At 44.7% G+C, this 15,137-nt stretch overlaps 1 protein-coding gene across 1 annotated transcript; it reads left to right on the top strand.

The window, feature by feature from the left end:
• The first annotated feature begins 232 nt into the window (after positions 1–232).
• LOC123119982 (uncharacterized) lies at positions 233–4,059 on the top strand. The gene is made up of 3 exons (XM_044539967.1): positions 233–541; positions 1,503–1,659; positions 3,700–4,059. Exons 1-3 carry the CDS (start codon positions 317–319, stop codon positions 3,831–3,833), a joined length of 516 nt encoding a protein of 171 aa, XP_044395902.1. The 5' UTR covers positions 233–316; the 3' UTR covers positions 3,834–4,059.
• Positions 4,060–15,137: the final 11,078 nt, after the last annotated feature.

Below are 15,137 nucleotides of genomic sequence, written 5' to 3'. Positions count from 1 at the left end.
ATGTATGAGCACTTGCGTTGTTAAAAAAAAAGGGCTGAATTGGATTTCCGGGCCGTCGGATGGATCCGTTGATTTCCAACGATGCAGTGGTTGCTGCACGGAGATTTCTATTCTAGGCGACGGAAACGGGAGAGGTTTGATGTGGTCCTACCTGTTAGTGGGAGTGTCGGTACCTGACGGTGCAGTCCTAGCTGTCAGCGGGCCTAGTGTTCATTCCGCCTCATCCTCCGTGATTGCGGTGAAGCCTAGGGGCCAAAGCGTGAAGAGGGCAGGAGGAGTAGTAGGTAGCCAACCGCACCAGGGATCGCCGGCGGAGATGGCGCAGAGGGAGAAATCCTCCGTCGCGGTCGCCTCCCTGTCGTCCTCCGCGCCAACCGCCGTGCCCTCGGGCGAGCGGTGGGGCGCCGCGATCGGCAACCTGGGAGAGCTAGGCGCCAACGTCGAGTCGCTGCAGAAGCTGCTCGCCCGGAAGGCCGTCTTCGTCGACGACGACGTCTTCTCCAAGGCCTCCCTCGCCTCCGAACAGGCCCGCTCCATCAAGGTACCTACCCACGCTTCCGATCCCCAAACCGTTCCTTTCACTTGGGCCTGTAGATAGATGCCGCCCCCTAATCGGCGTGAGCTTAATCAGTAAGCAGACGACGCAGAATCCCTGTTCATATCAAGGTGCATCTTAGATGACAGAGGTTCAGTTCAACCTAGTCTATTTGGCTTTGCTTTGGGTTTTGATAGAGCTTGGCAGGATGGATGGTGTCAGCTCCAGCCAAATGTATTCGATTTGATTAATTGTATTTATGCGATGGTCCTGACAACGATTTCTGAAACTGAATGCATAAAGCCATGCACCACCTTATCAAATACATGACTCAAATTTATCATTCGTTTTAGTTTTTTACAGGCATGTGATGAATTTCATACTATTCTCGGTTATTTTCCCCTCATATCTGAACTACTAAGGACATGTTTGGTTTGTGATAGACTTTGCCCTAACTGAGTTTCCTAAAGTGTGGCTTTATTCTGGCCGACAAGCCAACAACAGAAGGCTCTGTGTTTGACAAATAACATGTGGCTACACATGTAATGATAAATGGGTGTCAAGAGTAAGTGAATGTCAAATACTTAAGCTTGGTTGCACCAACCTGTACTCATGAATTTATAGTCATCAAACAGGTTCACCACACAGATGCCTATTTTTATATCTGGATTTTCTACATGATTGCATATTAAGTTTGCGGATTAATGGCTAGTAAATTATTTCTTTTGTAGTGTATTTCTAGCTACATTAGTATCCTTATAAGCTAAAAATTTAGATTTAACCAACATGATACCTTTTAGTCTTGTGCAAGAGCAGTGAATGTTTTTTCCCTGCACAATTAATAGCTATGAATGTAGTTTGGCACTTTATTGGCTCGAATGTATATTGGCATCTAGTTAACCGTTGTTCTACAGTTTGTTGTTTGGTATGTTTTCCTATTGATTGGTATTTCTCTTCTGTGTATTAGATTCTTGACCAGAGGGTGCAGTCTCTGGAACGTGAACTGGACGCTGCCATTTCTGCAGCTGCTCGAGCCCGTACGGAAAAACGCCAGGCTGAAGCTGCTCAACGAGCTGCAGAGCTGCGTGCACAGGAAGTCACGAAGGAGCTGGAGAACACCGCAAGTATGTGTACCATCTTGCTGCCTGTTATGGCGCTGCTAGAAGGAGGGCGCGAGAGGGCCGGCCGGGGGCCTTTTTGCCCACGGCCGGGCAAGAGGGAAGGGATTTCCTTCTTAATTGTTGCTTGATTAGATTGATACATCTCCTCTCTTTATATAGAGAGGTTTACTTGACTCCCAAGTAAGCGATCCTTATCTCTAATTAACCCTAAGACTAATGGACTATACCACCAGCCCAGGCCCATTACGTACTCTAACACTACACCCCACCTGGACATGCAGCTTGTCCTCGAGCTGCAGCCTAACCAACTTATAACCATGACTCGACGCAACACAAACCTAACACCTAAAAACAAGCCTTTTACATCTCGGCTTGTTTTATTACTCTCAACCTGAAATGGACTGGGACGCTTTTTTTTGGACCCCTTAATAAAAGGTGGACACCATCCGCACGTCGGACGTGTATGTGTACAACCACCTGGATCCCATGGACACCATCTGAACAAAAGGAGTGCATGTGTAGGACCACTTGGAAGTGGTCGCAAGAGTGACCAGCAGAGGCGCCCTCGCGGCGACCGGTGACGGAATGCAGTGGTGCTACGTGGTGCGCTGCTGTCGGTGACACCATGCCTTCTTCCTACCGGACGGCTGTTGGTCTGCACCGCACAGGGAAGAGTGGAGGGCTTGCGATGGAGCATGACGAGGAGGGGTGCGGCCCCCCCAACCACCGATGTCGCAGACTTTGAGGTCGCTGCTCGCGGGGAAAACAGCATGCCCGCTGCCCATGGGGGACACCGCATGCCCAAGATCCCTGGCGCAGCGGATGAGATCGAGGTCCTTTGCGCTGCGAAGGGCAACTTGGAGGAGCGGCAGCTGCAGACCACGCATCTCCCGCACACACCGACGCGCTAGGAGGCCGCGCGCAGTAGCCTGCAGCCTCACCGCCGCCGACACGTGGCGGGTAGCGATCCAAGACGGAAGTGGTGACGGCAACGGCGGGGACTGGACTTGGTGGAGCGGGACTCCCGCCGGCGCGGTCGATGCGGGGCCGGAGCTGACCGGCGATGGCTGCTGCAGCTGCAGCGGCCGCGGCGGTGGCGCACCGGGCAGCGGCAGTGGCTGCTGCGGCGGAGCGCCGGGCGCGGTGGAGGCCGCCAGGAGCGGCGGCTGCCACTGCAGCCAGGGCTGGGCGGTGGTGGCGATGGATGGCAGCTGCAGTGGCCCGGCGAGCACGGCGAAGGCCGCCTGGTGTGGCGGCTGCCACGGCGGCGCGGGGGTGGCGATGGGCGTTGGAGGCGCGGCGGGAGCTGGCGTCGGCCACTGCGGGGCGGCGGGTGGCAGCTGCAGCTGGGGCAGCAGCGTCCCAGCGAATGCCGCGGAGGCCCCTGGATGCGGCGAGTACCACGGCAGGGCCGGCGGCCCGGCGGTGGCGGTCAGCGGCAGGGGCGGCGGCGGCCCGTAGGGGCTTGCCAGGTACAGCCGGATCCCCTGGACGGCTGTGACGAGGTCGTTGAGGACCCCGGTGATCTCCTCCGGGGTGTAGACGGCGGACGGTGGTGCGGTGGAGGGCGCCGGCATCTGGGCGGTGGCGGCGCCGGAGTATGCGACCAGCGGCGCGGACAGGGAGGGCAGCGGCGGGATGTAGATGGCCAGCGGCGCGGTGGTGACGGTCGGCAGCGGAAGCGACGGGGTGGGCGGTGACGAAGACATGATCGGAACTGAGCTACCTGATACCAAATTGTTATGGCACTGCTAGAAGGAGTGCGCGAGAGGGCCGGCCGGGGGCCTTTTTGCCCACGGCCGGGCAAGAGGGAGGGATGTCTTTTTTAATTCTTGCTTGATTAGGTTGATACATCTCCTCTTTTTATATAGAGAGGTTTACTTGACTCCCAAGCAAGCGATCCTTATCTCTAATTAACCCTAAAATTAATGGGCAATACCGCCAGTCCAGGCCCATTACGTGCTCTAACACTGCCGCACCAGCATTTGACTCATTGAGGTTAGTCTGGAGCTTCATAGCTCATTTATGTTTTTCATCTTGCAGGAGTTTTCCAGCTGCACATGGAAGAGCTGCGGGCAAAACAAGAGGAGATCGCCAAGAGAGATAGTGATATCAAGGTGTTGGAAGCAATAATACGAACCCTGAGTAGCAAAGATGATAGCGGATCCAGCGAGTAATAACCATACACTGGGAGCATTTGGGCATTCTCATTGATGCTTTCGTGTTCAAGCATCCCGGCACATATTTATCGACTCCATGTAAGCACTTCAATACTCAGATGATTGTATATTGTTTTCACAAGATCGAACACTCAGATAGTCGCTTGCAATGGTATGCTGTCATCCTGTTACTTTACATGTTGATAATTGGCCATGAATATCAAGCAGAAACTGTTGGCACTAATCTGACTGTTGAGTAGAAGCATCCAAATTGGACAATTTACAGTTATCGCCTGTCCCGGGAGTATGATTCCTAGGTATTCGACGGCAAATTCATGATGGGTATATTTTTCTTTATTATTTACTCCATCCGTTCACTGCAATAAGATGTTTTGGATATTGAAGATAAGATGTTTTGGATATTTCAATATGGACTACATACGATACGATTGGAATGAGTGAACAAACACACTAAAGTGCATCTGATTGAGTTCTAGCTTGCTTAAGGCTGTATGGGTGGTAATGTCGCTGAAATAAATTTTATATAAGCAAACTGCGTAAGAACTTTTATATAATGAGTCCACCGTCAACATCACCTACTTCTGCTTGCGTGATGACTCATTATCTGTTGATGTGATTCGTCTTTGTGTTAGTATTGACATATATAGCGGATCATACTCCGATATTTAAAACTGTTCAAATTTTGTCGTGATTGGATACTAGATGATACCCTGCTCGTTGCGGCGGAACTTTCTATCTTCTATATGCGACTTCGAAGGAAAGTGCAAAAATGATGAATAAAAACGAAGTATGACATCAATTAAAACGAAGTGGAAATATTTAAAACGAAGTGGAAATATTTACATTTGAAATATTGACCAAATATGTTTTTTTCGACAAACTTACGGAGATTTAGCACTTACATGTGGGCATTCCGGTCCTCTTGTAAGAACACCAAAATAATTCTAGTACAGTCGGTTGACATGTGGTATCACACAACAACTCATCATCGATCACCAAGTATCCCACCATCAAATTGCGCTACAAAACAACAAAAGGTTCAACGAAAACACTCGACGACATTTGACCTACTGTCGGGGGGGGGGGGGGGGGGGGAGGTACCTAGCTGCGGAGGGATCTTGGGTGGACGACGAAGAAGTCCAAGGCAGGCAGGCGCGTTGGTCGGGGTTGTGGATGTCCAAGGATGCCTCAGCGGTGGTTGGAAAGGTACAACGACGACGTCAGACGAGGAGGGTGTGGATGCAAAGCAATGGGGGGAGCATGGGCGGAGTGGCAGAGAAGTGGACCGGGAGGGGAATTTGAGTCGGTTGGGGGATGTCGGAGTCCTACGTGGCGGCGGTGCAGACTCTCGCGAAGCCCTTCCTCTCCCCTACCCTAGTTTGCTTTCGGTTTGCGGGGTGCCCCTTTTGGTGTGAAGCACCCTACGGTCATCCCCATGGATACTACACTGACTCCCCAAGCGCCAAGCAGACCCATGCAGAGCTCGTGCACGTGCCATAGAACATGAGGTTAACTCACTCCTTAGTGAATCTTCCTCTTCTGTATGCGAGACATGGTTGCTACTTCAAGCGGATGTGCTATGCGTTCTTTGGTACCAAGGAGGTGGCCATGGAGAAGCTAGAAGCAAGGGACAAGCCCTCACAGAAATGGAGCAAGGAGTGCAACAAGTGGAGCCGCCGTAAAGCTACAGTGTCCGGACACTCGGTCAAGGCATGGATATTCGGTGCCAGCAAATGAAGAACATTCAGAAGAAACAGGCGCCCGGTGACTACAGCCGCCGGACATGCAGCCAAGCCTCGGACATCCGGTGGCCATCGAACGACCAGACATTCGACGCATCCCTAGAAATCCGGCTAGGAGGGTCTAGAAGTTATGCCAGTTTTTGTCGGATGTCTGGCCAAGCCCCAGACATCTGGCACCACATGTCGGGCCAGACATCGGCATGTCCCGGGACATCTGACACCTATGCGCGCAGATGCGGGCCAAAGGCACATGTAGCCCTCTCTCTCCCTTATTTCGTCGAACACTATGAAGAGGCTATCCCCTCTTTCTCTTAGGGTTAGCAACGTATATGATTAGATGTTGAGAGAGCTTTGCTCATCTATTAATTCTCTTGGATATCAAGGCCTCCTAGGAGAAGATCCCTAAATGCATACCAAGGTCTCCTCTCCTATGGATTGGAGAAGACTATCTCTCAAGGCCTCAATTCCTTTGGGGATGGGAAGAATTACCTCTTGCTATTACCATTGGTTGACTTTGGATCCATAAGATTGTATGAGATTTGTGGATTTAGTGGATGTGTGAGTAGTTCTTTTCTTTGAGTGTTCTTCCTCTTGTGTTGTTCTTGATTCTACCCTTCTCCCACCTCTTAGTGTGATAAGATCTCGAATTAGCTACATTATCTTGGATCACAGAAGGTTGATTCACATCTTAGAATCTCATCCCCTCATTTGCTAACCTATTCTTATTGCGTTTTGTCCTAATTCAGAAATCCCCACCAAAAATAGCCACACCAATTTTTTTTGCAGTTTGTTGAGTTTTGTGAGATTTTGTCGATTTGGATCCATGAATTTGTTGTTTGGCAAGCGGATCTAGACCCTCCCCACCACCCCCATATTTTCCCACGAAATCCACCCCCATCCCACCCCAAAAGTTTTCTCTCCGCCTTCAAACTCCTGAGATTTTGATCTATCACGGAGTATAGCCGCCAGACATCTGGCCAATGCCCAGACAACGGGTCCCAGCCAGACATCCATTGAATCGCCGAACATCCGGACCGACAACCCCCAAGTTCTCTTGAAATTTCCCAAAATGTTGTCATTTCCCACCATTCCTTTCGCAAACCACCACCAAACTTCCACAAAACCACCTACCTTCTGCAACCATGCCATTTTGGCCGATTTGCTATTTGAGCTTTGACATTTTGAGCCACGATTTTCCGTTTCCTAAGGTGTTCCGGCTATTTAGGAACAACTTCGTCATCGACATCACTGATGATCCACAAGTATAGGGGACCGCAACAGTCTTTGAGAGTAGTATTTCACATAAATTTATTGATTCGACACAAGGGGAGCCAAGGAATATTTGTATGCCTTAGCAGTTTAGTTGTCAATTCAACCACACCCGAGAATCACTTCCTTGCACCAATTTATTAGTAGCACAACGATATGATAATGGTGATACCAAAATAATAGTAGCAGTTTTATAACAAACAGAGCAGCAGTAGTAACTTGAGCAAAGACAATAGTGTTAGAGCATAGGCATGGAGTAGCGATGGATATTAGATGAGATTCAATATGTAACTGTCACAAACTAGAGCGACACACAGTAACTCCAATTCATCAATCATATGTAGGCATGCATTCCATATAGTCATACGTGCTTGCGATAAGAACTGCATAACATCTTTGGGCCTGCCCTTCCGTTGCAGCGGAGTAATTAAGGCGCTCCTTTCAATAGAGAACCGGAACAAAGCATTAACATATGGTGAATACATGAACTCCTCATGGTAAAAGCATCCCCGTCGATATCCCAATTCATGGTCACCTGGGGGTTCTAAGGTTCAGAACGATAACAGGTGCATACAACTTGCATGTAAGATTGACATCTCGAATATATTCATGAAAGCATATATGTTCAGATATGAAATCATGGTACTCGGCCCCTGGTGACAAGCATTAGGCATAACATAGTCATAGCAACATCAATCTCAAAACATAGTGGTTACTAGGGATCAAGCCCTAACAAATTGACACGACACTGGTACGCATCGGTGCTATACAAACGGTTTTTAACCCCTTTCCGCGACGACATTTGGAACCGTCGCCAAGTGAGTGTGGGCGATAGGAGGGTCCTTCCCACACGACCCAGAAACCGTTGGTGATAGGCCCTCCTGGCACACAGGCTGGGGCAAAATGATCTCGTGTGCGATCGGGCGAGGCCTCGAAACCCAATCGTTTCCGTTCGTATGTACACCCCACATGGTGAATCCCAGAAAAACATTTCCGTTCGTATGTATATCACACACAATCAATCAAAGGAATACATTTTCGTTTTTATGTACATCCCACACAATCAATACAGGAAAAACGTTTCTGTTCGTATGTACATCCCACACAATCAATACAGGAAAAACGTTTCTGTTCGTATGTACATCCCACACCGGTTTATGTATAGGCTCGTCTGTGATAGGTGTAACTATCACATCGGCTCTGCCTTGGTTAACCGTTTACTTTTATCAACCATATCACACACGATTTGATGAAGAAAACTATGTGGCATTGTGCTATCCATCACAAGCGCTTTTATTGCTAGAACCGTTTGCAAAGTTCCATGACCCATTTAGTAGGTTTATTAGTTTACAATTAATAATTTTAGTATTATGCAAATTCATATTTCATATCGAACAACCGTTTGCCAATTTCATATCAGGCACATAAATATATTTTAACATCACAGTACGATAGCTACCTGAAAACAACACCGTACAACATATAGCTAGTTCAACTTCATACGAACAATATATACATTTCCCTAATCGAGATCATCCAGACTCGTCTTATCCACCTCTGCTTTCAGTTCAGTAAGAACCTGTTTTGCACTGGCCAACTGAAAAAGTGCCTTCTCCTTCGCCAACACCATCTTAGCAAAGTCTGATTTAAAAAATTTGAGCTCATTCTCCACCTTCCTCTTTTTATCCCGCATCTTCAAATATTCTTCAGCGTTGACAACACTTTCTCTAAGCCTACCTCTGTTCTCTTTCTCATACATGCTCCAGAGCTTTGCTAGGCACATCTTCAAATACTGTGGGCACTCTTGATCAACCCACTTCAAGTAAGAACACTTTCGTTCATCCTATAATATTAAAACTAGATCAGTAACAATTGTAGGGAAAATGGATTTATAGCAACATAGAAAATCACCAATACTTATTTTGAAAAAACTGAAAAAACAGGTTAATTATGACATATCTTCTCAAAAAGATCAATGTGCAAATGAATTAATTGCTACTGAGACAACAACCAAATTCTGAAACACCAGAAGCTATAATTAACTACAACAACGCTACAAGTTCTTACTCATGTACTATAAATAACAAACTTAACATTTTATGAGGAAGGTAAATATAACTGCAACAACATAACGACAGTGTTTGGATGACAACAAATTGATACTAACATGTGTGTACATGCACAAATTTAGTAATATAGAACTAATAGCACTATGGCCGTCCACTATGTATGCCAAAACCGGTGTAAAGACAACTGTTGCTACATTTCGCACCGGTGCCCTGCACTGGCGAGCCGATGCAGCGAAAGAAAATCAGGGGCCCGACACCGGAGCACCTAGTTGCTCCGATGCCCACTTCCTTCGTGCCATAAAGATTTAGTATTTTACTGCTTCGCTGTTCGGATGTGTGGACCAAAGTTGGCTGCAGAAACTGCTGAAGCGGTGCCAAATAATTTTCTAATGGCACCGCTGATGAGATGGCAACATTTTTAGATACTAGGTACAAACTGTGACACTGTCTTAGGGTGCATTTGGTTGAAGGTGTGGCATGAATGGGTTGGGACCGTGACAGTGTCTGAATCACATCTAACAAAAGATTTGTAACAACGAAAAAGGGTCTAACCTTCTCTGCACATGCCATAAACTTCCTCCCACTGTCCACAGATTCAAACACAACTAGCTTCACACATGAAGATTGATGGTGACAACGAGCAGACAGATCTTCAGCCACCCCGCTCCATTCGTTGCAACTGATGGTCCTAGGGAGCTACAAGAGGAAGAAATGACTCAAATCGACCGCCGGGTTAAAATCCTTCATTCTAAGTCATAGGCCGAGAGAGAGAAGAGAGGCATACTGATGACCCACAAGTATATGGGATCAATTGTATCTCTTTTCAATAAGTAAGAGTGTCGAACCCAACGAGGAGCAGAAGGAAATGACAAGTGGTTTTCAGCAAGGTAATGTCTGCAAGTGCTGAAATTGTAAGTAACAGAGTAGTTTGATAACAAGATAATTTGTAACGAGCAAGTAACGATAATAGTAGCAAAAGTGCAGCAAATTAGCCCAATCCTTTTGAGGAAATGGACAGGCCAAAACGGTCTCTTATGATAAGCAAAGCGTTCTTGAGGGTACGCGGGAATTTCATCAGTCACTTTCACCATGTTGGTTTGATTTGTGTTCGGTACTTTGATAATTTGATATGTGGGTGGACCGGTGCTTAGGTGTTGTTCTTACTTGAACAAACCTCCTACTTATGATTAACCCTCCCGCAAGCATCCGCAACTATGAGAAAAGTATTAAGAATAAATTCTAATCATAGCATTAAACTTTTGGATCCAATCGGCCCCTTAAGGAATAGCGCATAAACTGGGGTTTAAGCTTCTGTTACTCTCGCAACCCATCATCTAATTGCTACTCCACAATGCATTCCCTTAGGCCCAAATATGGTGAAGTGTCATGTAGTCGACGTTCACATGACACCACTAAGGGAATCACAACATACATACTATCAAAATATCGAACACATATCAAATTCACATGATTACTTGCAACATGATTTCTCCCGTGACCTCAAGAACAAAAGTAACTACTCGCAAATGATAATCATGCTCAAGATCAGAGGGTTATTAAATAGCATATTCGATCTGAACATATAATCTTCCACCAAATAAATCATATAGTAATCAACTACAAGATGTAATCAACACTACTAGTCACCCACAAGCACCAATCTATAGTTCCGGTAACAAGATTGAACACAAGAGATGAACTAGGGTTTGAGATGAGATGGTGCTGTTGAAGATGTTGATGGAGATTGCCCTCCCCAAGATGGGAGAGTTGTTGGTGATGATGAGGACGATGATTTCCCCCTCCGGGAGGGAAGTTCCCCTGGCGGAATCGCTCCGCCAGAGGGCAAAAGTGCTCCTGCGCAAGTTCCGCCTCGAGACGGCGGCGCTCCATCCCGAAAGTCTTCTCCTTATTTTTTTTCTAGGTCAAAATGACTTATATACCAGAAGATGGTCACCGGAGGTGGGCCTGGGTGAGCACAACCCACCAGGGCGCGCCTGGGCCCCCTGGCGCGCCCAGGTGGGTTGTGCCCACCTGGTGGGCCCCCTCTGGTTCTTATTTGCTCCAATTTTCCTCATATATTCCATAAAAATTCTCCATGAAGTTTCAGCTTGTTTGGAGTTGTGCAGAATAGGTGGCCTGGCGATGCTTTTCCAAGTCCAGATTTCCAGCTGCCGGAATTCTCCCTTTTTGTGTATACCTTGCATATTATGAGAGAAAAGGCATTATAATTGCTCCGAAAAGCATTATTATGGATAAAAACATCATAGATAACGGTAGGAAAACGTGATGCAAAATGGACGTATCAACTCCCCCAAGCTTAGACCTCGCTTGTCCTGAAGCGAAAACCGAAATCGAAAAACATGTCCACATGCTTAGAGAGAGAGAGAGATAGAGGTGTCGATAAAAATGAAATACGGACATAGAAGCATCATGTTGATTATTATAACAACAACAAATTGAAACAAAAGACTCTTATCATAGAACTTTTATCGTAGACTTCTCATGAACAAGTGACAATTCATCGCACTATTTAAGTATAAAGCAAAAACTCTATTAGAACGAACAAACTATGTTCTCAGTCGACTTGCAACTACAATTCATCATCTTTTCAGGAAGGGTCACGTATCGGAGCCTTTAGGCAAGTCCACACACTCAACCATAATATAGTCTTCCATGATTGCTAACACTCACCGCATACACATGGGCAAAATGTTTCAACTAGAAACATAGAAAGATAGGGGCTTGCAGTTTCGCCTCCCAATGTATTCACCTCAAGGGTGATTTCAACAATAATAACTCATGCTATCTATATTCAACTGGACATATGTGCCTATATCTTTCCTCACCACATGATGCTTGCCAAAGGAGAAAATAAAAAGGAATAGTGAGAAAACTTTTGACTCTTTGCATAAAAGTAAATACATAAAAGTAAAAGATAGGCCCTTCGTAGAGGGAATCAGAGGTTGCCATGCGCTTATTTATTTGTATGCTCAACCCCTTAGTGCAAAAGAACGTCGCATTGCATTGCCCCTTGTGATAGCGACCTTTATTATGCAGTCTGTCTCTTTTATTCTTCACCATCACAAGTTCGTGCAACACTCAATTTTCTCTTACACTAAATGATCTCACACTTTTAGAAGCAATTTTTATTGCCTTTTTGCACCGATGACAACTTACTTGAGGGATCTTGCTCAATCCCTAGTTAGGTATGGTGGACTCTCGAAAATAAGATTTGGGTTTAAGGGTTTTTGGGTGCACAAGTAGTATCTCTACTTAGTGCAGAATTTTTGGCTAGCAAAGATAGGGGGCAAGCACCACATGTTAAAGGATCCATGACAATATGACTTCTGTGTGAATATAAACAAACATAAACCATTAGGTTTTCTTCCTTGTCCAACGTCAACAATTTTGGCATATAATATTTTGATGAGGGCTCACAATCACAAAAGATTTCTAGGATAGTATATTTATATGTGAATCTTCTCTTCCGTTATTAATTCTTTCATGAGTTGCATCATTGACTAATGCTATGTTTGTCAATCTCTAACAAAATTTTCTACTTATACTTTTCCTTATGTGGTGTCATCACCTACCATAAGATTAGCATATGATCTTTTTCATTTATTTCCTTTCTTTTATTTACTTCTTTTCTTTTTATTTATTTTCTTTCTTTGATTGCAACATGAAAGTAAAGAAAGCAAAAACTCAAACTAACTTTATTATATATCTCACACACAATTACAAGGATAGATCACTAAGCAAACTCTCGAAAAGAAAGGATTGAACTAAACTTTTATTCATCTAAAGCAAAAGATCAAACTAAAATAAGTAAAAGCAAAAGATAGTGGGGATGATACGATACCGGGGCACCTCCCCCAAGCTTGGCGGAAGCCAAGGGGAGTGCCCATACCCGATACTCAATTCTCCTTTGGTGATGAAGAAGAAGGTGGTGGTGGAGCAGAGGATGGAATTTGTCCTTCTTCTTTAGCTTACGCTTGAGGATGGAATTTTCCTCCTTCAATTCACCAACCTCCTGCTCGAGCTCCAGTAACTTCTTACATAGGTCCTGCTTGCATTCCTACAGAAGGCGAAAGGGTATAAACTAAACCTTAGCTCTCTTTGCTTTATTGGGGAGGCTTGACTTCTTGAATTCCACATGCATCTCCCGAGGTCGAGGCAGCGGAGGTTCGTCCTCATCTGAGCTCGTCTCATCCTTCTCCCTAGGATAATAGTCTTCCTCTTCCTCTGTGGTCCAGCCATAGTGCTCCACATCCCCATAGTACTTGGGGTTTGTGATGAAATCAGCAGCATAGCTCTCACCCTCGGAGCCTGAGATATAATGTTTTATTCGTTGCCCGTTAACAACCTTCGGGCTAGTACCTTCAACATTATTTATTTTGATGGCCCCAGACCGATAAACCTCCTCGATAACATAGGGTCCTTCCCATTTTGAGAGGAGTTTTCTTGCAAAGAATCTGAAACGAGAGTTGTACAAAAGAACATATTCTCCTACTTTAAACTCATGCTTTTGGATTCTTTTATCATGCCATCTTTTAACCTTTTATTTAAACAACTTAGCATTTTCATAAGCTTGGGTTCTCCATTCATCTAAAGAGCTAATATCAAATAACCTCTTTTTAGCAGCAAGTTTGAAATCATAGTTGAGCTCTTTGATTGCCCAATATGCTTTATATTCTAACTCTAGAGGTAAATGACAAGCTTTTCCATAAACCATTTTATAAGGAGACATACCCATAGGATTTTTACATGCTGTTCTTTAAGCCCAAAGTGCATCATCTAATTTCTTAGACCAATTCTTCCTGGACCTATTGACAGTCTTTTGCAAAATTAACTTTGTTTCTCTATTGCTAAGTTCAACTTGACCACTAGACTGAGGATGATAAGGTGATGCAATTCTACGGTTAACATCATACTTGGCAAGCATTTTACGGTAAGCACCATGAATAAAGTGTGAACTACCATCAGTCATTAAATATCTAGGGACTCTAAACCTTGGGAAAATAACTTCCTTAAGCATTTTCATAGAGGTGTTGTGATCAACACTACTGGTTGGAATAGCTTCTACCCATTTAGTAACATAATCAACAGCAACCAAAATATGTGTATACCCATTAAAGGAAGGAAAAGGTCCCATGTAATCAAATCCCCAAACATCAAATGGTTCCACAGCAAGTGAATAATTCATAGGCATTTCTTGATGCTTACCGATATTATCTATTCTTTGGCATTCATCACAAGATAAGACGAACTTACGGGCATCCTTGAAGAGAGTAGGCCAATAAAATCCAGATTGCAATACCTTGTGAGCAGTTCTATCTCCAACATGATGTCCTCCATAAGCTTCGGAGTGACATTTCCGTAGGATTTGTCCCTGTTCATGCTCAGGTACACAACGTCTAATAATACCATCTACTCCTTCTTTATAAAGATGTGGGTCATCCCAAAATTAATGTCTTAAATCATAAAAGAATTTTTCTTTTGTTGGTATGTAAAGCTAGGTGGTAGATTTTTAGCAACAATGTAATTAGCATAATGAGCATACCAAGGAGTGTTATGAGCAACATTTATTGCAGCTAACTGCTCATCAGGAAAACTATCATCAATAGGTAGTGGGTCATCAGGCACATTTTAAAGCCTGGACAAGTTATCAGCTACGGGGTTCTCAGCTCCTTTTCTATCAATGATATGTAGATAAAATTCTTGTGGCAAGACAACCCATCGAGTAAGTCTAGGTTTAGCATCTTTCTTTTCCATAAGATATTTAATTGTAGCATGATCGGTGTGAACAATTACTTTTGAATCAACAATGTAAGATCTAAATTTATCACAAGCAAACACCACTTCTAAAAATTCTTTTTCAGTAGTAGCATAGTTTTGTTGGGCACTGTCTAGAGTTTTACTAGCATAATGAATAACATTCAGTTTCTTATCAACTCTTTGTCCTAGAACAGCACCAACAGCATAATCAGTAGCATCACACATAATTTGAAAAGGCAACTTCCAATCAGGTGGTTGAACAATAGGTGCAGAAATTAAGGCTTTCTTGAGTGTTTCAAAGGCTTCTAAAAAATTATCATAAAAAACAAAAGGAATATCCTTTTGCAAAAGATTCGTAAGAGGCCTAGAAATTTTAGAGAAGTCTTTGATAAATCTCCTACAGAAACCAGCATGACCTAAGAAACTACGAATACCTTTGATAT

The sequence above is a fragment of the Triticum aestivum genome, chromosome 5D, assembly GCF_018294505.1.
Source record: "Triticum aestivum cultivar Chinese Spring chromosome 5D, IWGSC CS RefSeq v2.1, whole genome shotgun sequence".
NCBI classification, from domain to species: domain Eukaryota; kingdom Viridiplantae; phylum Streptophyta; class Magnoliopsida; order Poales; family Poaceae; genus Triticum; species Triticum aestivum.
Note: the sequence above shows the minus strand (reverse complement) of the source record. Positions and strands in the feature narration are given on the sequence as shown.

Coding starts and splice junctions, on each gene's coding strand:
- LOC123119982 (XM_044539967.1), top strand. CDS start 317: ATGGCGCAGAGGGAGAAATCCTCCGTCGCGGTCGCCTCCCTGTCGTCC. Junction 542..1,502: donor AACAGGCCCGCTCCATCAAG/GTACCTACCCAC, acceptor TCTGTGTATTAG/ATTCTTGACCAGAGGGTGCA. Junction 1,660..3,699: donor GGAGCTGGAGAACACCGCAA/GTATGTGTACCA, acceptor TTCATCTTGCAG/GAGTTTTCCAGCTGCACATG.